Source organism: Canis aureus, chromosome 21 (assembly GCF_053574225.1).
Source record: "Canis aureus isolate CA01 chromosome 21, VMU_Caureus_v.1.0, whole genome shotgun sequence".
NCBI classification, from domain to species: Eukaryota; Metazoa; Chordata; class Mammalia; order Carnivora; family Canidae; genus Canis; species Canis aureus.
The window spans coordinates 23,085,117-23,107,900 of NC_135631.1; the positions used below are offsets into that span (position 1 = coordinate 23,085,117).

The 22,784-nt window shown below is 39.4% G+C and overlaps 2 protein-coding genes across 8 annotated transcripts in view; one reads left to right on the top strand and one right to left on the bottom strand.

The window, feature by feature from the left end:
• LOC144292767 (uncharacterized) overlaps positions 1–16,005 on the top strand; it is a 35,950-nt gene extending 19,945 nt beyond the window's left edge. Inside the window, exons 4-7 of one of the 7 annotated variants that reach the window (XR_013360100.1) lie at positions 3,375–3,526; positions 8,810–8,959; positions 9,329–11,116; positions 11,150–13,602. Coding sequence is in view for 2 of the 7 variants with exons in the window: in XM_077863571.1 (XP_077719697.1) it covers positions 15,699–15,744 (46 nt within the window). In the remaining 5 variants the exon portion in view is untranslated. The other 6 variants (XR_013360101.1, XR_013360102.1, XR_013360099.1 and 3 more) reach the window with 6 other exon arrangements.
• Positions 1,149–22,664, bottom strand: APIP (APAF1 interacting protein). The gene is made up of 7 exons (XM_077863568.1): positions 22,493–22,664; positions 12,943–13,043; positions 8,322–8,370; positions 7,026–7,143; positions 4,864–4,999; positions 2,061–2,228; positions 1,149–1,466 (listed from the first exon to the last, which is right to left on the bottom strand). Exons 1-7 carry the CDS (start codon positions 22,547–22,549, stop codon positions 1,367–1,369), a joined length of 729 nt encoding a protein of 242 aa, XP_077719694.1. The 5' UTR covers positions 22,550–22,664; the 3' UTR covers positions 1,149–1,366.
• Between the last annotated feature and the right edge of the window lie 120 nt (positions 22,665–22,784).

Consider the following 22,784-nt stretch of genomic DNA (forward strand, 5'->3'; position numbering starts at 1 on the left):
GAGGGCACTGGACCGAAGGCCTAAGTGGAAGAATTGGCTTTAGAACCAACTCTGTACAAGGGAAGTGGCAAAGAAGGCTGCAGGCAGGAAGGTTGGTGGGAACGTGAGCTGGAAAGATTAGTTCTCTTTGGAATGACTCTCTTTTTATCTTTTCAAGTATGAGAGGTTGTCATCTGGTGGAGGAGGAGAATGCTGGAGAGCTGATGAAAGGGTTAGGAGGAACAGTCATGAGGTTGGAAAAATGAATTTACTAAGGAATTACAGAAAGTTTGTTTCGCAGGATCGAGTGCCTGCCTGAGATTTGTGGTTCTAAATCTGAAGTGAGATCAGTCAACAGAGTTGTGTAATGTTTCTCTATCAAGCCCTGCTGTACAGGTACAGGTGCCAAGCACGTGGCTTCACAAGGGCTGAGGGCTGTCCAGGTGAGAGTGATGGACGGAGCAAGGTACAAGGGGGTTAGGATGTTTGTGGTAAAGTGGTGCCAATGTGAGGCTGCCATCCAGGCTTCATAAGGGAGGAAGCAAGGACAGGAACGGGGTTCTGGATAATGACAAAGGGTATTATGATCGAGAGGCTGGAGTGAAAGAACCAGTGTAAATGAACTCCAAGGGTAGAGGACTGGGAACGGAGAGGGGGTGTATGAGATTAAGATTGTGGACATGGTGCATTACTGATTTTTCTCCCTCAAGTGAAAAAAGCCTTAACCAAGTGAAACTTTTATGATCAAGGTGATGTTGCTTTTGGCTACCCTAAAGAAAGCACTTTCTGATTATATCACTGGTTTAGTCAGGCTTTGTTTGGCTAGGAGAGTTAGTGGGAACTTCACAATTGATTCCAATATAATGAGTGCTTTATGTTTTATCACAGGGAAGCACTAGATCATACAGGGGAAATCTATAAATTGTTTTAACATCAATACTGAGAGATACATTTGGCTTTAACTTTCCACGTAAGTGTTACGATGCCAATACTAAAATATGAAAATGCTTATTTCATAACGAATGGAAGTTTTCTCATGAATTCTCTATTATCAGTATCTTTAAAGAGTAAAGCAGAGTTCTCTGGGAGTGTACATAAAAAAGGAATTATTTTAAATGAAACTGTTTCACTGTTAAGGATTTAAAAGAAAAAGTAAAAAAAAAAACCCATTCATTATGAAATTCTTTATTTCACTGCATTGTCATCTAAAATTACAAGAATATAAGCAAATATCATCCAATGTCAGAAGAGAGTCAGGGTGGTCATCTTCAGTAGTGACACGTTAGTAGTATCATGGAAATGTTCAATTCATTAAAAAGAATAGTCAAGTTTCATTTGAGTAATAATTAAGATCAACTTTGTGTATATCATTAAACCTTCATTTGGCTTATACAATTCCATTTTCTCCAACTGGAAGTTGTGTAGGATCCAGCCCTACTTTCTTCATTGATACGGCAATATCAAACAAATAGTCGTAACACTCACACCTATAAAGAAAAGGCAAAGATCTGAAGGTCTCAGAGAAACAGAGTTCTCCAATCCTATCAATCAAATTTCTCCTGTCCATCAAGACAACTTTGTTCCTCGTGCATTTTTTTTTCTCACTTCCAGGCCAAATTCTTCTCATTTTGCCTCCAGCATTAAAACATAGAAAGAATCATACTGAACCATGCAATCATATTACATGCTTCTCAGGAAATAAAAAATATACTACTTAGATAAATTAAATTTTTTTTGCCACGTGTCCCTTTTTGAAATTAGTGAAGCAAATCATTATATAACTTAGGTTAACTTTATTCTTCCTTCTAGCCCTAAACTTGGAGAATGAGATCTGTGTTTCCTTCTTTGTCAAGTGCATAGCACCTTGCCAAATACTAGCTTGTCCAATAAATATTTAATAAATGAATACACAATTCAAGTCAGGTGTCTAGAAATAGTAAGCTTTTAAAATTTAAACCTATTTGACCAATAACACACAACCAAAAATCATACTTCCTTTAAAATCATAAAACAGACTTCATTCCCTTTCATATTTAGAGTATGTGACTTGTCGTCCCAAGTATCCTATGTTTGATACTTACATGGTTTTAGCCTTCTCCCAGGTTTCTCCCCAGACATACACCCCATGACGCCTGACCAGGACCGCGCAGGAGTCTGGGTATTCATTTATCGCACGAGCCATTCGTTCTTTGAGGTCTTTCTCCTCAGGTGTATTCTCAATAATTGGTACCACTAACATATCATCATACCTATGGGGCAAAACAAGCAATTTTTTCTCCATTAAAACAAATAAAGGTATACATATGCAAAGTTTATAATTTTTTTTCAAGTAAACAGACATTCTCTTTATATCTGAAAGCCACTCCAAATTATGGACAAGATGTTGCATGTTACTCTGTATATCTTGCATAAACAGCTGTATCAAAAGACGCCTTGGGAATTTGGCAGGTATTATTCCAATTCTAAGTATAAGTGGCAGAAATTTGTATAGGATACCAAAACCTAACAAAGAAATTATCAAGATCATACAAGTATTTCCTTGAAGCAATGACAATCCTAATATTTTCAATAGGAGAGGAGAAATGATAGATCCAAGAACCAAAAGCATAGAAAGGATTAACAATTTAACTACTTATTAAGTATGAATTTCCCCAAAGCTACAAAATCATTTTATCTCTGCAAGACCCCAAAGTGTCTCAGGCAAAAATAAATAAATAAATAAATACAGGTGTAGTTTGTGGCATTGGGATAGCAAGAACCTTCTGGAAATAACTATTAAAAGTATGGCATTTTCAGAACATTCTCAAGTTTATGGCATTAGAACTTATTTTGTTTCCACCTTGTTTTCAGGAAATACATGTGATAAAATTGGCATATGCATTTCCTTTCTGTTTGTTTAAGAATATCTAAGTGAGTAACTTAGTTACTGGTAAAATTAAGTCCATCTTTGAAGTTGTTTATACCCAGTCAAACTCGGACATGTTTTCCCTTTTACATGAATTTCTCTTGCCTCTTTAATGCAACATGTGCTTTTTTCACTACCTCTGTAATGGCCAAACTTAATAAAAAAAAAGGTCTACATAGAGTTTTATCAAAAGTTGCAACTTTAGGACAGGTATAGGTTAAGTAGCTGTCATATGATAAATAACTTGGCCAACTACTGTCGTTAACAGTATGGAGATTTTATTTCATTTAAGTAAAACAGAGGTAATTAAAAAAAATTCTTAAATATGGATATGAACTGCTAATCCCAAATCTTTCCTAATATTGGCCAAGAGAATCACAAACATATGTTTTCCTTGGGTCTATACTGAATAATCAGATATCTTTTCGGGGATAAAATCATATCGCAGAAAATAAGACCTGCAATCCAATCCAAACCACCCACTTTACAGAGAGAACACTGATCCTTCTGAGTTGAATGAGGAACAGAGCCAGGATGGTCCTTTGATCATTACACGGTGAACTTTTCACACCACCATAGGTGTACTGCTGCCAGAAGCGAGGACAACTACACTTATATATGGGAACCTCCCCTGAGAATTAGGTATGTATTTGAAAGTTTTGTTTTTCAAGATGGACTGAAAAAAAGAACTAGCTCTGTGCCCTGAGTGGTGATAATGACCCTGTTACTTATTTCCCAGCCAGGCTCAAATAGAATTGCAAAGGGTATCTCAAAAAAGTTTGTATTCTTAAAATTCTGAAACATTTAGACTAATCTATGAAATGTGTATGTTATGGTGCATAAACAATGGCATGTTTTCCTTCATGACGTTCTTTTCCTCACAGAATTCTAAAGGCGGTGGAATTCTACTGTGCTGTTCCTCTTAGGCACCCTTTCATACCTCCTTCTGACCTACTTTTCTTTCTTTACCAAAGCCATCAAATGCTGAGGACGTAAATAGCACACATAATGCTTCCTTCGAGACCCGGAATGGAAAGGCAATCTGGGGTTATACTTTCTTTAGTATGTACACTTTCATAATCTAAACATTTAACTTTTGTAAATAGGTATTCGACAGTGCTAAGGAATGCTGTAGGCATACAATAAATATTAACCAAAATCAAACCATATTAAGTTCTCGGCATACTAGTTTAAACTTGTACATTCTGCTACGTGGAGTAACAATAAGATATTGCTGTTAGAACACTTTAGAAAAACTGGCACCCATTTCCTCTAAGCAAGATAAGGCTCTTTAGCAAATTAAAAAGCTCAGAAGAGTGCCAATACATTTAAGTGAACTACTTAGCTTGTACTTGAGCACTGAGGACACATTTCTTCCCATTCCTATATTCTAGATTGGTGAATAATTGTTACATTTTGGTGGACTGGTGGATTTATTTGATTTTATCTAGAAGGTTCCATACCATCTATGTCACTTTCCATACTGAAAAATTATAAAAATATAGAGATCTACCTAATTGAAATAATTGTACGACTTGAATAAATATGAAAATATTCTAGAAATACTAAATTAAACAAAATGAAGCAGAAACTTCAGTCAGGGCTGAAGCTTCATGGATACCAAGTGAAGGTGAGGAGATCTTGCTCTCTGGGTGCTTCCTTACAGAACATAATCTTTCCGTCTCTATAGAAAGCTCAGCCAAGGGTTTTTCACTGTACTCTGACAAATATTTCATTATTCATGTTGCTAATAATTTACCAAGGTTGGGGTTGGGACTGGGGTAGGGGAGGAGGAGGAGAGGCATCTGATTTGTGTCACTGAGAAGAAGAGATATATATAATACTATAATAGTAAGTGGGCTACTATTTAACGTAGATTCCACAATATCTCATTAAAGGCATGAAAAGATCAATAGCCTCTTTATCAAAAGATATAAAAATACTTTACAAATTACTTAAGCAAAAGTAGAAAAAAATACCTATAATACCCTCCCGAAGTACATTTCCTTATTCCTTTGATCATCTCTTGATGTGTAATTTTAAACTCTCGTCCTGGAAAGAGAAGGGTGGCCATGACAGCAGCTTTAGAGTGAGTATGAATCACTGCACCTGCTCCTGGAGGAAGAAGAAAAAAGTCACATGATCAGTGAAAACTAAATGATACCTTTTAAAGAAAAAAAAAATCTATATATAATACACATATATTTATTTGTATATGATTTGGAACTTGTTTTTCTTGGCATGGAATCATAAGTTGGCAGTAGGCAGGAGGGTAGGAAGGGAGGGAGGAAGAGAGAAATAGTAAGAGAAGAGCCGCAAAGCAAAAGGCGTTTTAAGCTTTATCTGCATCAGGGCAATGCCCGGTACTTTTACACAAGCTCAAGATGTAGCTTTAGATGGTGTGAAGCACAGCTATAATAATCATGGAGATCAGGGTGCCTGGGGTGGCTCGGTCTGTGAAGCGTCTGCCTTCAGCTCAGGTCATGATCCCAGATGGAGCTCTGCATTGGGCTCTTTGCTTAGCATGGAGTCTCCTTCTCCCTCTCCCTCTCTGCTGCTCCCCATCCTTGTGCTTTCTCTCTTTTCTCTCTCTCAAAAAACAAACAAACAAACAAACAAACAAACAAACAACTTAAAAAAATCACGGAGATCATAGTGAAAATGTTACCATTTAATTAGGGGTTCCTCTGTGCCAGGCACTGGACAAATCCCCTTTATATGTTACTTCTTGATCTTGAGTCATCACAACAATCAGAGAGGTAGATTCTATCTCCCCGCCTTAATGGTCAAGGAAGTGTGGAGCTCAGAGATGTGAAATAACTGTCCATGGTTCACAGACAGTAGTGGCAGCACTTGGATTTGAACCGAGGTCAATGTGACCCATAATCATCAAGTCAGGCTTCTTAGTGCAGACCACGTCCTGGTAGCATAAGGGGTGGTAGAGATTTTAAGTTTAAGTGTAATGGATTTACCTGAAAAGGATTTGTATGCTATAAAATTCAGTAATGGCCATTTTTGCAATTGGATGTTTATTTAGCTTTTTGCTGGGAAAGGTGCTTCATGCTGTTAGAATCTGTCCCTGAGGTTGTACCCTCTTAGGAGCAGTTGACAAAGTCCAGGAACAGAATATAGCATGATCACATACTCAATTCATTCAGTGGCTATATTAAAGCATGGTTCTTATGACTTTATTGCTATGGTTGAACCAGTTATAATTTTCTATTTTCACACTGTCCTCTAGGTTCGACCTTTCCAGACTGATTTTCTACCAAAAATTCTGGGAATTAAAATAAGGCTCCTACTTTTATTGTATAGTACATTTTTAATTAATTAATTAATTTATTTTTTTTTATTTTTTTTTTTAATTTATTTTTTAAAATATTTTTATATATTTATGTATTCATGAGAGACACAGATAGACAGAGTCTCTGTCTTAGGCAGAGGGAGAAGCAGGTTTCTACAAGGGTGGACCCTGGGATCATGGCCTGAGGTGAAGGTAGACACTCAACCACCCAGACGTCCCTGTACAGTAAGTACATTTTTAAAAAAGATTTTTTATTTATTCATTTGAGAGAGAGAGAGAGAGGGAGAGCATGAGCAGGAGGAGGGTCAGAGGCAGAGGGAGAAGTAGATTCCATGCTGAGCAGGGAGCCCCACATGGGGCTCGATCCCAGAACCCTGGGATGGTAACCTGAGCCGAAAGCAGATGCTTACCTAAGCCACCCAGGCACCCCTTGTACATTTCTAAGAAAGAGAGGGCCAGTCCCACTAAAGGCTACAATATCCCCTCATTTGTAATTTGGCTTATTTCTACTATAAGTTCCCAGAGGTATAACTTTAAACTAGAAGTGGGAATCTGATTATAAATACAGTATTTAATCAATCAAACAATCTAGTGGAGTCATACTAGGTTGGAATTCTGGCACTCATGAGCTATTTATTTTAGGAAAATCTCCCAGTATATGAAACTGAGTAACAATGGACCTTCCACAAGGCTGATTTTCAGGTCTGAATGTGTTAATATATTTAAAATTCTTATGCATGGTAGGTATTCAAGAAATGTTAAATACAACAATAATTACAATTTAGGGAACCTACTCTGTAGCAAATATTCTTTACATTGAATCCATTTTCTGCCTACCTCTCATTGTGTAAGCATTCATAAAAAGAGGAGTACACTGGCTTTTTTTAAGATTCTTAGATGGTGGAGGTCCACTTATGTCCTGTTCATTGATGTCACAAACAAACATGTCTTCAGGCTGTTTATAGAGGGGGGGAAAGAAAAAAAAAAGGCTTATACATTATCAGTTAGAAGTGTCCCTTTCTTGTGTGTGCTAATATATATGTATACATATTTAACTCATATTTTAAATATCTATAGTTTCTCTTTCAAAATGTTTTAGCCATTTTGCGAAATAAAATGTTTTCTACTGATAAAAATAATCTCGAGAGAGTTAAAAGTCTTCCTTTAGAATTCGAAGAAACAATTGATGTGGAAAATTTCATATGTATGTAATGATATTGCTGTTACTTCGTTAATGTAGCTTCTTAGATTCTTCCCTACAATTTCACAACTATATTTCAGAGAAGCTATACAAAGAAATCATCATTCTGAGATGGGTGCTACAGTTCTTGTTCATATTTCATGATATGAGGAAAAATATAGAGTAGAATTTCTAATCTCCTGAGAAATTTAACTGGCACTTAGAAATGTTCACCTCAATAAGGTATATTATTTTAAAGTTCAAGCAGTTAAGTATATCCACAGATTTTTCTTAGTAGGGCATGCAAGCTTCCAACTTGTGACTTTCCTTTGCCAGGGTTTGTTACAAACTAGAATATATATGTTTCATTAATGAAGAATTATGCCTTAGATCAAAATTAAGTGTTATATGTCTGTTTTAACTAGATTTTGAATCTTCTAAGCATTAATATGGAATGAGACTTCTCAAAAATTTGAAATGTCTTTATAATTTTAGATTGGAATAGTTTTGCTGTTGTTAAAAATGAGCCAGTTCGGTCCATTTGAGACTACCAACGTGATTACCCTACTAGCCTGATACAGATGGTGTTACAATTGCTGCAAAATTATAATAACTGTGTAAAGATTGCTATTCACTTGTGCCCTCTAGAGGCCGAATGAGAATTCAAAACATTAGTTTCATGGAGGTTACTTAATCACCTTAAAAATTTTTTAATAGTTAACGGATGTTTATCGATTAGTTACTTAAATTATAACAATATTACCCCCCTCAAAACTTTTTTTAAAATTAATTTGATTTCACAAAACAAGTCAAGTAGAGAAAAAAAGATACTTGGGGTCAACAATATTACCCCCCCCCCCAAAAAAAACTTCTTTTAAAATTCAATTTCACAAAACAATAGTCATGTAGAGAAGAAAAGATATTTGGGGTCAAGAAGCATCCCTTTAACATACCTGAATCCGTTCCTTTTGCACTCCTGAAGGAGCAATGTAGATTTCATCGCTGGTAACACAAAATACAGAAATTGCATTTATTTAGCTCTACTGTTCTGCTTTTGACCAAAGGCAAGTATATTCTTGCAGTCCAATCATCAATATTCTTTTTTTTTTTTTAAGATTTAATTAATTTATTCATGAGAGACACAGAGAGAGAGGCAGAGACACAGGCAGAGGGAGAAACAGGCTTCATGCAGGGAGCCCGATGTGGGCCTCCATCCGGGGACTATGGGATCACGCCCTGAGCTGAAGGCAGACACTCAACTGCCGAGCCACCCAGGCGTCCCAATCATCAATTTTCTTTATAAATCAAGTCATAGAGAAAGCTGCTTGATTTAATTAACAGTATATGCTGTATAGAAAGAATACCAAATTACTGTAATGTCTTTATAATGCTGGTGGCACAGTAAAATGTTGATAGTTTTCACATATATTTCTTTTTACAGGGCAAAATCAATGGTCACCAGACTTACCTGGTGAGGGGAAATAAGCAACTCTGAAAACACAGGTCTTTATCATCTTTAAGCATGACTAGCAGTTTTTCCTATTAAACGTGGAATAGTTATTATAAAATCCAATCAGAAGAAAATATGCTCGTGAGGAGTAGATCTCTGTCTTGCAGGGGTCAAGTTTAATTTTATTGCTTGAAATGCTCTTATAAAACATGAAGTTCAGGGACCCCTGCTGGACCGTTTATTAAATTACAGCATCAACACAGGGCTACTTTTTGGGTGGAACAAACGCTTCCTCTTTGAAAAGCCCATCGTTCTTGTGAAAATATTCGGTAATGAAGCTAAAACAACTGCAGAAAGTTAAAAATATAAAAGGCATGTTACATCTGGAGCTCTCTGTTACAGAATTCCATGCTAAGGGAGATGCTATAATGTACCATTTATCAGACAGTACTCTCAAATAGGATTTGGAAATTCAACATCTTCTCTAAATTCTCTCCACCCTCAACAAAGGTCCTTTGGCTCCTTTATCAGTTTCAGCTGCTACCAGAGGATATTAAGGAGCTGCCACATACATGCCAATGAAGGAAATCTCAGCACCTGCACACTCCAGCTTCTGCCATTGAGGCATGGATATAGGGACAACTGAATATTAACTGTTTCCTAGTGAAAATGAGGATGATGGCTTATATTGAATCAAGCTATCAATCCAGTTGGGGTTATTATTAAACCTAGACTTGTGACTGATAAAAATGAAAGTTCCTTTAAGGGTCCACTTGTAAACTAAAGTCTACAAAACAAATGCCTGATAATGGGAGTGAAATCCAAAGCATAGCCAGCTACGTTCAGTCATTTGTTTTCAGGACGTAGCTTGCTTTAGATCTTTGTTGCCTAAGAAAACCATGGAGTGACATTCCTCTGTAAACAGTGGAGTTGGTAGCAATCATACTGTTAAAAAGGGCCCTGTCCAAATACCAGGTATCCACATCTTTTGTCCTTGGGTAATGGTGGAAGAAATTCGAGAATCATGTGTGGTATGAAGTGAGTGGACTTGTAGGATAAGTCTCTTCTTGTGTGGGGAGAGATTTATGCAATCCTGGGAACAGACCCATATAAAGCTCAACACAGACTGTTGGTAAATAAAATCCATCTACAAAGTGGAAAAACCCAGGATATTCTGTTTATTCAACTGATTTGGTAATCAAAAATGTTTTTATTGCTGCCTTTGTGAAAACAGAAATCAGTTTAGACTGATTTGGGTAATTAAAAGATTAGCTAAATAAATAAATAGGTTGTGGAAAAAAGTATTTTCACACCTACAAAGGAGATATCTGGATAAAAATAAGAAGGCAATAAAGCCTTTATTTTAGGAGGGAAACATGCCAAAGACTAAAAGTCTTTACTTGGTGCTGTAAGAGGCAAATACAAAGCACTTTGAATTTGAAGGCATTAAGTTTTGGAATTTGTCTATACTCCCTGCTCTTTCACTCATTGGTAAGGAGGGGGACACATGAACAAGAGTTCATAATATATAGGTAGTCAGTTGCTTCTATTTTTATTAACTGTCTAGTTATTTAAAAAAATTTAAATCTTAACTATACCTCAATTATCTTGTCTACAGTACGCATTTATTAATTTTAGTTCTGACAGCATGCCACATGATTAGTGTCTGACACATGCTGATATCATACCATGAAAACAGGAAATACTAAATGTGAATGTCAGTGACCAACCTAAACACAATAGCTACTGAGTATCTTGGAATTGCTTATGATTATTGTCATTTTCCTGGCCTTCCATTTCTTCCTTCTGATTTAACTCTCATATGTATCTTAAGCTTTTATATACATCTTTTGGGACTACACACAAGTAGAATAATCTAGAATGGTCTGGGCCAAACCTTGGAATCAGTAAATAATTTTCTATGCCCAAACATAATCTACTGGGTTGATCCTTCATTCCAAAATAGTTTGCTTTAAGCATCAGACAAAGAAAACCAGAGTTTCACTAACAGTATGAAAATAACAGGGAATAAATAAAGTTAATGATGTGGGTTTATGAAGTCATTTAAATATTAGGGAAAGAATTAGACATTTTACTACAAATTACCCATCTTACTCTGTGGAGCACAAATTTAAGGATTCCAAACCATGCCGTAAAATTGTGGCTGTTTCCACCCGTGACCTCCAGGAGGAGCTCCTCACCCATTAAGAATCTAAGTAAGGGCAAAGCATTTTAGCTTATGATGCAATGTCCCCATAAATTTATTGTAGTGTTGTAAAAACCATTTCATTTTAAAAGGTACCAGTGAAAAAAAAAAAAAAAAAAAAAAAGGTACCAGTGAATGTTTTAGAGTGACCACACACAATTTCAGTGCATGGGTTAGCAAAATTCTAGAAAGTACACAGTCTTTTATGTCTTCATGATTAAAAAAAATAAATCCCTTTCCAGATTTGCAATAACCCCTTATCTAGATTCCATTTTTAAAAGACCTACTTAGCAAATGGTTATAGTAACTCAGTTTGGTAGAAAGCTCTATTTTGTACCTACATAAACTTTCTGTATATGCAAATAAAAAGCAGTTATCTAAAGGTAATGTTCAGAGTATGATTTAGTACTGAGAAACCAAATTATTAGGAACACAACTACATGGATAAATGAAACAACAAAGACAAATGATGTTACCATAGGGCTTTGCTCTGAACAAGTCAACTTGGAAGTTTTGGCGGCATCGCCTGAAAACCTGTGAAGTGCTGACTTGACACAGGAGCACTGGGTTGATGGTGAGAGAGGAGGCACGGAGGGATGTACGATGTCCCATGAGGAACATGCTTCTTCCAGATGGAGTGCATCCCTACATACGTAACTGCCACAGTTAAGGCCCCTACTGGTGTTGTCCACAGATCAGCATATATTCCAGGAGTTACTTGGTAATTTGAAAAAGATGAAATTTCATTTGGCGATTATAAAAAATAGTGAAAGGGCTTATAGGGGAAAGGAGAGAAAAATGAGTGGGAAATATCTGAGAGGGAGACAGAACATGAGAGACTCCTAACTCTGGGAAATGAACAAGGGGTAGTAGAAGGGGAGGTGGGCAGGAGGTTGGGGTAAATGGGTGACGGGCACTGAAGAGGGCACTTGACGGGATGAGCACTGGGTGTTATACTACATGTTGGCAAATTGAACTCTAATAACAAAATATACAAAAAAAAAAAAAAGATGAAATTTCACTGGCATCATCTTGTGGTATGCTGGAAAAAAACCCTTTTGTTTTAGACGTTCTGATTAAATTTTGCCTTCCGTTCCTTTCTGGGAAATGCAGCCTCCTAGGGGCTGTTACTTATATATGTTCAATATTAGATCAGTGTTAACAGTAATTCAATTTTGTTAAAGAAAGTGAATTAGGGTAAAAAAATAAATCAAGTTACTCAGTTTAACATTCAGCCTTCAGACAATACTATTCCTAAAACATTTCAGGAGAAAAAAAAAATCATCCTCTTCCAGAAACACTGCGAAGAATGAGATTCCATAACCTGCATTTTCATTGTCAGTAGATTACATACTACTTCCCCTTGGAGGAAAAACACTAGATGTATCTCATGAGCAATCAGATGCTATTCATTCCTGGTTTTGTCCTCTAAGCAACAAAGGCCAGCAGGTGCTATCTATTAATGATGACAGATGATGCATGTAGAAAGGCATATTGCATTTTGACAATAAAATGTATTGTTTAGTATTTTTGATGGTTCATAATCTATATTTAAGTGACTTTAAAATATGTATTTGAACCTTTACAACAAATCCTGTCCACCTAGGGGGGACCTTTTCTAATTCTAGCCATATGAACATACTTGCAGCATATTATTTAACTTTGGTACTCCAAAGACTGAGGACTAAATTATTCTGATTAGAAACTGTGGTTCTTAAATCCTTAGGTATTTATTGTATCTACAACTTCTGCACACTTATTTAGTAATGCAAATATTCATTACTCCATTTAGAAACTAAGTATTTTTAGTATCACATAAAACTGGGCACCAGTTGTTCTTTGGATAGAACTCGTATTAGGCTCTTCATGTGCTACTTATTTGGACAATTCCCAGAAGTGAAATTAGCCCCAAACTTACCCATGTTTCAAGCTAATTCCTCCTCCAGTCCCAGTGACCCAACCCAAATGGTAAAACTGTTTGCAAAGCTCTGGGATCAGGTATCTTGGATGTTCTTTGTCCTTAAAAAGAAGATAATGATTTTTCCAAGAGACATTATGTTATCGAGTGAATTTTCTAGCTGACGTCTCTGTTAAGAAGTTGATGTGTAAGGGGTAGCTGGGTGGCTCAGTTGGTTAATCATCTGCCTTTGGCTCAGTCATGATCCCAAGGTCCTGGGATTGATCTCTGCCTTAGGGGGCTCACTGCTCAGCGGGGAGTGCGCTTGTCCTTCTCCCTCTTCCCCAAACCCCACTCATGCGCGTATCCAGGCCCATCTGTGCTCTCTCAAATAGATGAATAAAATCCTTTAAAAAAAAAAAAAAAGCTAATGTAAGGAATTTTAAGGAAACCTACCATAGAGAGGGTACCATGAGGGAGAAAACTATTATAAAACATACTTTGTTTTTAATGTTTAGAAAGTGGATCTACTATGTTGCAACCTGGAATTATTAAGAATAAGGCCATTTAGTCCAGCATGAAGAGACAGGCTGCAAGAACAAGGTGGAGAAATGCCCAGTTTACATAAATGTCTACTACAATGGCTGAAATAAAACAGAATCTAGGGCTGAGAGGAACATGCTTCAGTCTGTCCAGTGAATTTCTTAACACAAAACATTCAATTAAGTCATGATATACATATGAGAGCTATGTGTTCATATTCAGTGTTAGTTCAGTTTTATTTTTATTCTAAAATCTTTTTTCCACAGTGATTACATTGTTTTCTCTTATTACAAAAGCAATGTATACTCACTATGGAATATAAAGTCAAGAAAATAAGATGGAAAGGACTCACTCAGAAGCAATCATAATGAGTATTTTCTGGGCCCATTTCAATGAAGATATGTGTACACAGGAACAAATGTATGTATGTTGGGATAAATTCTGAGTTTTAATTACATATTTTTATTGAGGTAGAATTGACATATAGCATTACATTAGTGGATAATATAAAGAGTAGGTATTTATATATATTGTGAAATGATCAGCACAGTAAGTCTAGTTAAAATAAGAGCTTATTTTTATTAAGGCTAATGATTATTTCTTTAGGAAAAAAACTCAATGTTTCCCCCATTTTTAAAAATCAAAATTAATGAAAGCAAAAAACAATATTTTTATTTTTAGCAATATGACATATGACTCTTAACTTGAAAATAACAAAAATGCTGAATACAGTTTTTAAAAACATTTCAAATTAAATTGCTGAGCTGGCAAGAAGTACGGTTTCACAGGGGCCATAAAAGAAACCAGGGTGAGAGTCTACCTGGGAGGGAAGCTCTGAAGTCATAATTTCCCTGAAGGTATTTGCAGAACTCCGGTGAGCTTAAGCTTCAATTCTGATAGCCATGCAAGCTGCTAGAAACATGAGATTAAACCTAGGATGTGCTCAGAATGGAATATCTAATAGAAAATCCCTCCATAGGTTTGAGACAAGACAAGGGGCTACACACTCCAGGTAAGGGTGAACAAGAAACAGACCCTTTGTGCACAAAAGCACAGCAAGGAATCTTGCCTAGCTAAATGCTGGTACTGAGTAAAGGGGAAAAACATTTTTGAGTCCGAACAGGGATGATTATCGAACAGACCAAATTTTCAGCTACTTAACTGGCTTTCTGAAATTATGGTGTTTTTCCAAATTCACTGTTAATACTTTACATTTGCATTGCATTTTGTTATAAATGATAATTTGATGGAGTGGACTTCAAAATATAAAATTAAGGACATGGGAATGTTAAAAATTTTTAAAGTTCTTTTTTTTTTTAAAGATTTTATTTATTCATGAGAGACACAGAGAGAGAGAGGCAGAGACACAGGCAGAGGGAGAAGCAGGCTCCCTGTGGTGAGCCTGATGCGGGGACTCAATCCCAGGACCCCAGGATCAGGACCTGAGCTAAGGCAGACGCTCAACCACTGAGCCACCCAGGCATCCCCAAAATTTTTAAAGTTCTGATTCAACACAGGCTTAGGAGTTAATGGACATAAAGTCAAACCTACATTACACCATTTATTGCTTATATAGGACTTTGGATTTCAGTTTACTAATCCATAAAATGAAAACATTGTGAGAGGTAAAATGAGATATAGTGCTACAGGCTTCCAGGTATGGGATGAGTCATTTTTTTTTTTTTTTAAAGAGAAAATAATGAAGATAAAGCATCCAGGATAACATGTGACAGTCAACGTTAGTTTCCCTCCCATTTTTTTTTCAGTATTATATTAGTTCAGGTGTACAATATACTGTATTTGACAATTCTATATATTACTCAATGCTCACCACCATCTGTTACCATATAATGTTATTAATACTATTGACTATATTCCCTATGTTGTACTTTTCATCCCTGTGACTCATTTATTTTATGACTGGAAGTTTTACCTTCCTTCCCATTCTGAAGTGTTAAAAATTCTTGAATTAAAAAAAAAAATAATTCTGTATTGGCTTTCCTTATATCTGTCCTTACAAAATCTAGCCAGAATTATCCATGCCCTGTATAATTTACTATTTCCTTTTTTAGTGATACAAATGCTATTTTAATTATATATTAAAGTACAGCTAATGAGAAGACTCCTGCAGTCTTCCAACTGTTAAAACCGTCAATTTGCATAGCAAGTTGCAAACATTATAGAAAATGGTCTGTTATTATGGGTCTCTCCCCTTTTCCTTTTGTCTTTTCCAGTACTGAGTTATTACAGCAATTAGCCGGCTTCATGCTACAGGAATAACAATGATAAGGCAGCTGTTAATAAAGCTTCATTCAACTGTTCAAACCCACAAAATTATAATTTCCAGGAAAATAATCACTGAGCAGTGAGAACTAACAGATATATTGGGTAAAATGCAGTCATCTAAATTGTTCAGAACGGTAAGAGAGTAAATATCAGAATACTTATTTCAATAAGAATAGACAAAAAGGAAAAAGGGAGAAACATTTAACAGTATTTTGTATACATTAAAAACATTAAAGCCTAAAAAGTTGTTGAGTCAATACTTTATTTTTCTAATCTTTCAACCTAATTATTTTAAGGAAATCAACTCCACTGTCACTGAGATACCTGCTCACAGCTAACAATGACTCTAATCCCTTCCACCATCTTTTCTTTCAATTTAAGCATAACAGAGACATGTATTGCTTGGACAGAGGTTTTCCTGGGAGGCTCTCACACAAATACAAAATAAACGAATCACAGATATTATATAACCCATCAACTAATGATGGAATCAGAAAGATGATACAGCTGTTTCCAAAGAGAACGCAAAACACAAATCCCTATAAAGTAATCAGGAATCCTGGATTTACACATAAGGAAAAACTGCACAATATCCACCAGGCAGCAACAAATGGAAGGGCAGAATATTGCTCACATTTCTACGATCAATGATCATCTGCATTGTCAGCATTCTACAGTTTACGGAGTGCACAACAGCTCAGAGATGGGCCTAAGACACCTAGTGATCTCGTTTTGCTCATCTGTCTTTCAAAATTCTTGATACTGGTCTAAAGAAGGGATCTGATGTCAGCATCTTCTCCGTCTCTGGGCTTTGTTTCTCTGTCATTCTCCTCTCTGTGCATACTGGTTTTCTTTGCAACTTTGCCTCCACTCAGAGCCCTATTTCTCCCTTCTGCCTTCTTCACAACAGCTGAGCACTGATTAGAAGAAATGAGAGGACCTGGAGCCTGGCTTCAGATTTGACCCCCTCCAATAGCTGGGTGCCCCCAGGCAAATCAGTGACCCTTCCCGGGGATCAGTTTCCTTATGCTGAATATCTGAATCATTGATTCCCAGACTTCCCTAGATAGGCCAGCAGTTTGTTGTTTCAATTTTAGGGACCAACATAAGGTTGCCAAGTTAATCACATTTGTTATGTTTATTCATCTATTATCACCTTTTTCAAAAAAGAAAGCACATTTTTAACATAAAGTAGGAAAGATCGGCTCAGAATAAAAAAAGGCAGTCCTTTAAGGTGAATGCATTAATTTTACGAAATTCGCTTTTTCATTGTCCTTATTTTTCTTTTTTTGCAACAGCTGAGTAAAAACTCTTTCAAGGGACTGATGTTTGGGGAAGAATAAGGGTATCTTTCCCTAATTGGTCTTCTTGCCTAAAATTTCTCCTTCTTCTCTTTTTCCTCTAGCTTACCCTCCACTCTCCTGTTAGTTAGCTAGAAGAATATACTACTTTGATCACTGAACCCCATTCCTCCAATCACATAATGTTCAGATGCCACATCCTTGGTCTGTTTATTTCAGTCCTTCTGCTTTCTTCCCCCAATTTAGTCTTTCAGATATTTCCCTTCAGTTTATGTTTATATAAATCTCTCAGTTCTAGTCAACCCAGCTGGGGTAGTCAACTTCCAGGATGGCTCTTAATGATCCCTGCCTCCTGGTATTTACACCCCGATGTGTAGTCCCTTTTCACATTGTACCAGGGCTGGTCTGCATGACCCACAGACAGTGCAACAGAAGTGAAAGTACATCACTTTCTGAGATCAGCTTAGTGTTTTATAAGCACTACAGCTGCTGTCTTGGGTGCTCTCTCTTGGATCACTTGTTCCGGGGCAGCAAGCCAGGTGTTACATAGTAAGGGTACTGGGCCTACGCAGAAGGCCACGTGGTGAAGAACTGGAGGTGTATGGACAAATGTCCGTGAAGATCCGGGGCAGCAAGCCAGGTGTTACATAGTAAGGGTACTGGGCCTACGCAGAAGGCCACGTGGTGAAGAACTGGAGGTGTATGGACAAATGTCCGTGAAGAATGGAGGCCTGCCAACAACTATGTGAGCAAACTTGCAAGTGGACCCTCCAGCTGTAATCAGGCCTTGAGATAAACAGTAGCTCCAGCAGCAGACGGTTTGACTGCTACCTGATGAGAAACCTCGAGCCAGAACCCTGAGCCAAATGCTTCTGAATCCCTAATCCTCGGAAGCTCTGTGAGACAGTAAGTACTTATGTTCTATTCCTAAGGTTTGGGAGTATTTGTTATGGAGCACTAGTTAATTAAGACATATTTTCTTGCTAACTAAGTGCATCTTTTTTTTTCTTTGCACTATTACTGCTCATGCTGGATTTTTAATGATCCCAACTCTAGCTGTCAGATTCCTGCTTGTCTGCCTTGATACCACACTCCCTACCCACTTCACCTGTGAGTCCTTCTCTCATCATCCCAGCAGGAAGGGATCACTCACTCCCTCGTCTAATTCCATACCACAGCATTTGCTCTATGTACCTCTCCTTTGGTACTTATAGAACCTTCTCACTCATTCATTCAGCAAATTTTTACTGCAAGCCCTGAAGAAATGAATATGACTAAGATAAAACCCTTATTTTTGAGAAGCTCACAATCTAATAAAGAAGTTATGAAAGGACAAAGCAATATATAATACAAGGCAGTCCAAACAAGCTACTGGAGGAGGGTTGAGAAGCTAGTGGTGGGAGGGAGCAGGAGTTGGGAAAAGCTTCACGGGGGGGGGGGGGGGGGGGGGGGGGGGGGATTGCTGAACACAGTGGGAGTACGCCATGCATTTCCTGGCAGTTCAGCTATGAACACTTGACAAAGTCCCTGCCCTAAAGAAATTTACATTCTGAGGGATAGTTTTTAAAAAGCAAAGAATAAATTATAGTAAGTAGGAAGAAGGAACCAAACAAGGAACTTTAGAGAAACAGCAGAGACTGACTTTGATTAAGGTGGTTAAGGAAAGCCTACAGACTGTAAAAAAAAAATAAAACAAACAAAAAAACCCGAGTGTGTGCTGAATGTGTTTGCACACACAAGGTTTTGTATTGGGGAATGGCAAGTACCCTAGGTCGAGAAGACAGCAGACGTAAGGGCCCTGGAGTGACACAGTGCTTGACAGGCTTAAGGAATAGAAAGGCTGGATCACCCATGGACTTGGAAGCCAAGCTGCTGAGAACACTCTTGCTGAGAGGGAACTGATCCATGTTAGGACAGGCGGGGAGAGGGAGAGAAACAATTTCTGAATGTGAGAAGGAAGGAGATCTTGAGCATGAGTGGAGGGACTGGGCTTCTTCAATCTTGAGAAAGGAGAAGGGTTTATGTTTAAGCAGATCGATAAGCTTTGTGGAAGAAAGGTAAGTTCATATCCAATGCCTTCTATTTTCTTTTTTTGTTGTTGTCGGGTTTTTTGTTTGTTTTAAAATTTATTCATGAGAAAACAGAGAGAATGGCAGAGACTTAGGCAGAGGGAGAAGCAGGCTCCCTATAGGGAGCCCGATGTAGAGCTCCATCCCCAGCCCGGAATCATGCCCTGAGCTGAAGAAGGCAGACGTTCAACCATTGAGCCACCCAGGCGTCCCTGTCTTCTATTTTCTTAAGTATAAACAAAGTTATCAGTTGAGTAACAATGTGGGGACAGGGTATGGGAGGCCTGAAAAGATAATAAAAGGTATAAACTAGTCATCTCGGGGAGTGGGGCAGCAAGGTACTGGGGAAACCAGGATGGTTGTTGGGCAGTGTTACATGCCAGTCTGAGGTTGAAATGTTGAATATGAAGCAAGGCTTCATATATAGGTAGTTTTGTGGTTTTTCTCTAGGAATGCAGCTCAGTGCAACTGCAAAAACAGTGGCTACTAGAGTTCATTTTGTGTTGGGGTTCTGCTAGGCCAACTATATTTGTAAATTAGGTCAATCATGACCTTAGGTTAAGAATTGTTTCAAGAAAAAATAAAAACTTAAAAAAGAATTGTTTCAAGAGACTGGGTGTAGTAGCCAGATTTCAGTGGGTTTAAGAAGTGAATAAAACTTAGAGGCAGAGAGTTCTTTCACAGTGTTGCTGTGAAAGGCTGGATAGGGAAACAGAAGGGAAAACTGGTTAATACAGAGTTTTCTTTACACACTAAAAGGTAAAGTTAGAGGAGGGGGAGAGATTAATGACATGGGAAAGCAAAAGCCTAACTAACAGGTCAAACTTTTTGTGGAGACAGAATGGCTGAATCGGACCAGGGAAGTATTTACCTTAGACAGGAGGAGAAAGAATAATGCAGGAAAATATGTAATAATGTAAGTAATTACAAAAATAGTTAACATTTATGGAGTTTTTATGCCAGGTGCTATTCCAAAGGCTTTATCTGCACAATTAACTTAATCATTATAACAACTGTATTACTCTAAGAAAGATTATTGTGTCGAAGACCACCTGGATGGCAACTGGCAGAACTAAAATTTGCACAGGCAGCCAGATTCTAGAGGTCTTGTGCTTAACCTTTACATTATAACATTGGTGGAAAGAGGCAGAGATTGAAGTTAAGAGGTTCACACCCAATAGCTTAATTTTCTTTGTGATTTTGGAGCCAAAGTTACCTTCGAAGTTGGCTTAAGGGGAGAGGATGAGGTAAGATGGTGAGGTTTGGGGGATAGTCAATTAAGGCTATGTGAAGGGAAGCTCCTCAGGGGGCTGCCACGAGGTGCTCAGGAGCTAGCTGCAAGTAGGACACAATAATATTTGTAGAGACACAAACGTATGTAGTTGAGTGACACCCTCCCCCGTCCCTTGGGGGTTCTGAGTGGGAGGCATTTAAATAAAGATGATTATTTGTAATACAGGATGGAGGATCCTATGATAGAGGCTACACAGAGGGAACTGTGTGAGTAAAAAAAGAAAAGTTCTAAAAAAAAAAAAAAAGAAAGAAAAGTTCTTCACCCTAAAAAAGTGTGGGGTGAAGGGGCAGTGGTTGGGCAGGGGAGGATTTTGCCATGGGAATAGGATGCTAGAGTGGAGGGGAGGGTGGAGAACTGATGAGGTCAAGGACAACAGAGGGAAGGGTATTGGAAGGCCTTGTGTTGTAATAGTAAAGAACAAATATTCAGGGTGAATATATACAGGACACTGTGACAGCTAAGGTATAATTACAAAATAGAAGTAGTTCTTGGTTTATTTCCCAGCTAAGCATAGCTCCCCCTAAAAGGTAGGGAATAGGGAACATGCCCTTGCTATATAGATACACCTGTCACAGTGCTTTGCTCAATAAGCACTGTTTCGATTAAGATCACATCTCCTGGGCAGCCTGGGGGGCTCAGCGGTTTAGCACCGCCTTCCGCCCAGGGCGTGATCCTGGAGACCCAGGATCGAGTCCCACGTCAGGCTCCCTGCATGGAGCCTGCTTCTCCCTCTGCCTGTGTCTCTGTGTGTCTCTCATGAATGAATAAATAAAATCTTAAAAAAAAAAAAAAATCACATCGCCTACATTACAAAAGTCCTACATCACAGGTTACAAACCGTGGCCCAGGGACTGAATCAAGCGTACAGAAAGTGGTTTATTTAAGTGCATATGCAAATCTGCAAACCTGTGAGTGGCGGAGCTGTGGTACCCTGGCAAGCGCATACATGTCGGTGGTACTCACTGGGCAGCTCAACCCAGATTGCATGAAGGAATAGATGAGCCCAGGGCCATCAGATGTTCTAAAGTTTTAAGAGCAGCCTGAAGTGTTCCCCATGTTGAAAGGTCAGCTCAAAAGACAAATTTTTTTTTTTTTTTTTAATGAACGATGATTGAACTAAAAACATGCCTGTTCGCCCAATTGCTGCCGGCTATGCTCGGTTCGAGAATTCCTGTTCATTCTCAGACCCCTTGATGAAGATGACTCTCTTTGATGCTCAGGTAGGTGGTTATTTCACCAAGATTTATCTACTGGGGGCATCAGCACATGTGCTGCTGAAACCCCTGAGCAACGATCCTACTAACAGGTTCCCTTCCTCACCTGCCCAGCTAGGTGTCCTATATGCCAGGCCTTCCTCCTCCCCATGCGACTCCCCCCCGCCCCCCAAGTCCAGCACGCCAGCCTCACAGTCTTTGCTAATCTGGGGAGCGATCTGACAAGTGCTTCACTACAACACATCATGTTATTCTTACTCTTTAATTAGGACGGACCTTCAGTCTTAAGAAGGAATAAAAGAGGAGGGGGTATGGGAGGGGGTGGGGGTGGGGGGGCTTTCCCTGCTTCTGAAAGCAGGGCTCCGCGCACTGTAGCTGTGTGTTCGCCTAGTCTTCCCGCGGACCCCAGGCCATTTGTCTTCACCGTTGCTGTGTCCCTGAGCACGTGGGTGTTCCAGGACACCGTGGGCGAGGAGCGTGCCCGGCGACCGAGATGATGCAGCCCGAGGCTGGGTTTTCCGCGATCATCCCAGGAGCACTGGAACCCGAGGCAGGCAGAGCGCGGGGCGTGGGGGGGGGGAGTGGGGGGCTGCAGCCCGCCCGCTGCCTGCGAGCCCCGAGCCCCGAGCCCCGGGCTGGTCGCCGAGGGCGCAGGAAATCCAAGGCTCGTGCGGACGGTCTCGGCTTCACCTCCGCTCCAGCGCTGGCTGCTTCCCTTGGCATCTCCCCCTGGGAGGTGCCTCTGGCCCGCAGCCCCGACCCCGCGCTCCGACCCCGCGGCCTGCGCCCGCCTCCCGCCGCCGCGCCCACCTGCGCCGCACCTGCCCGCCAACCCCGCGGCCGCGGCCCCGGCCCCGCCCCTACCTGCGCGCCGCACCCGCGCGAGCCGCGGTCTCCCTCCGCAGCGTGGCGGCCCGACATGGCCCGGACGACGCGAGCCCGCGGCCTCCCAGCTTCGCGCGGCCTCGGGACCCGCGCTCGGTGCCACCTGCGACCGACCGTCCAGTCCGCGGGGAGGCCGCAACGGCAATCAGGCGGCGCCGAGGGCAGCCCGGGGGCGGGGCAGACACGGCGGAAGGCGGGGCTCGGAGGGCCTCGCGGACCGGACATCCGGGCGGGGGCGGGGCCAACGGGGTGGGGGCGGGACTAAGGGGGG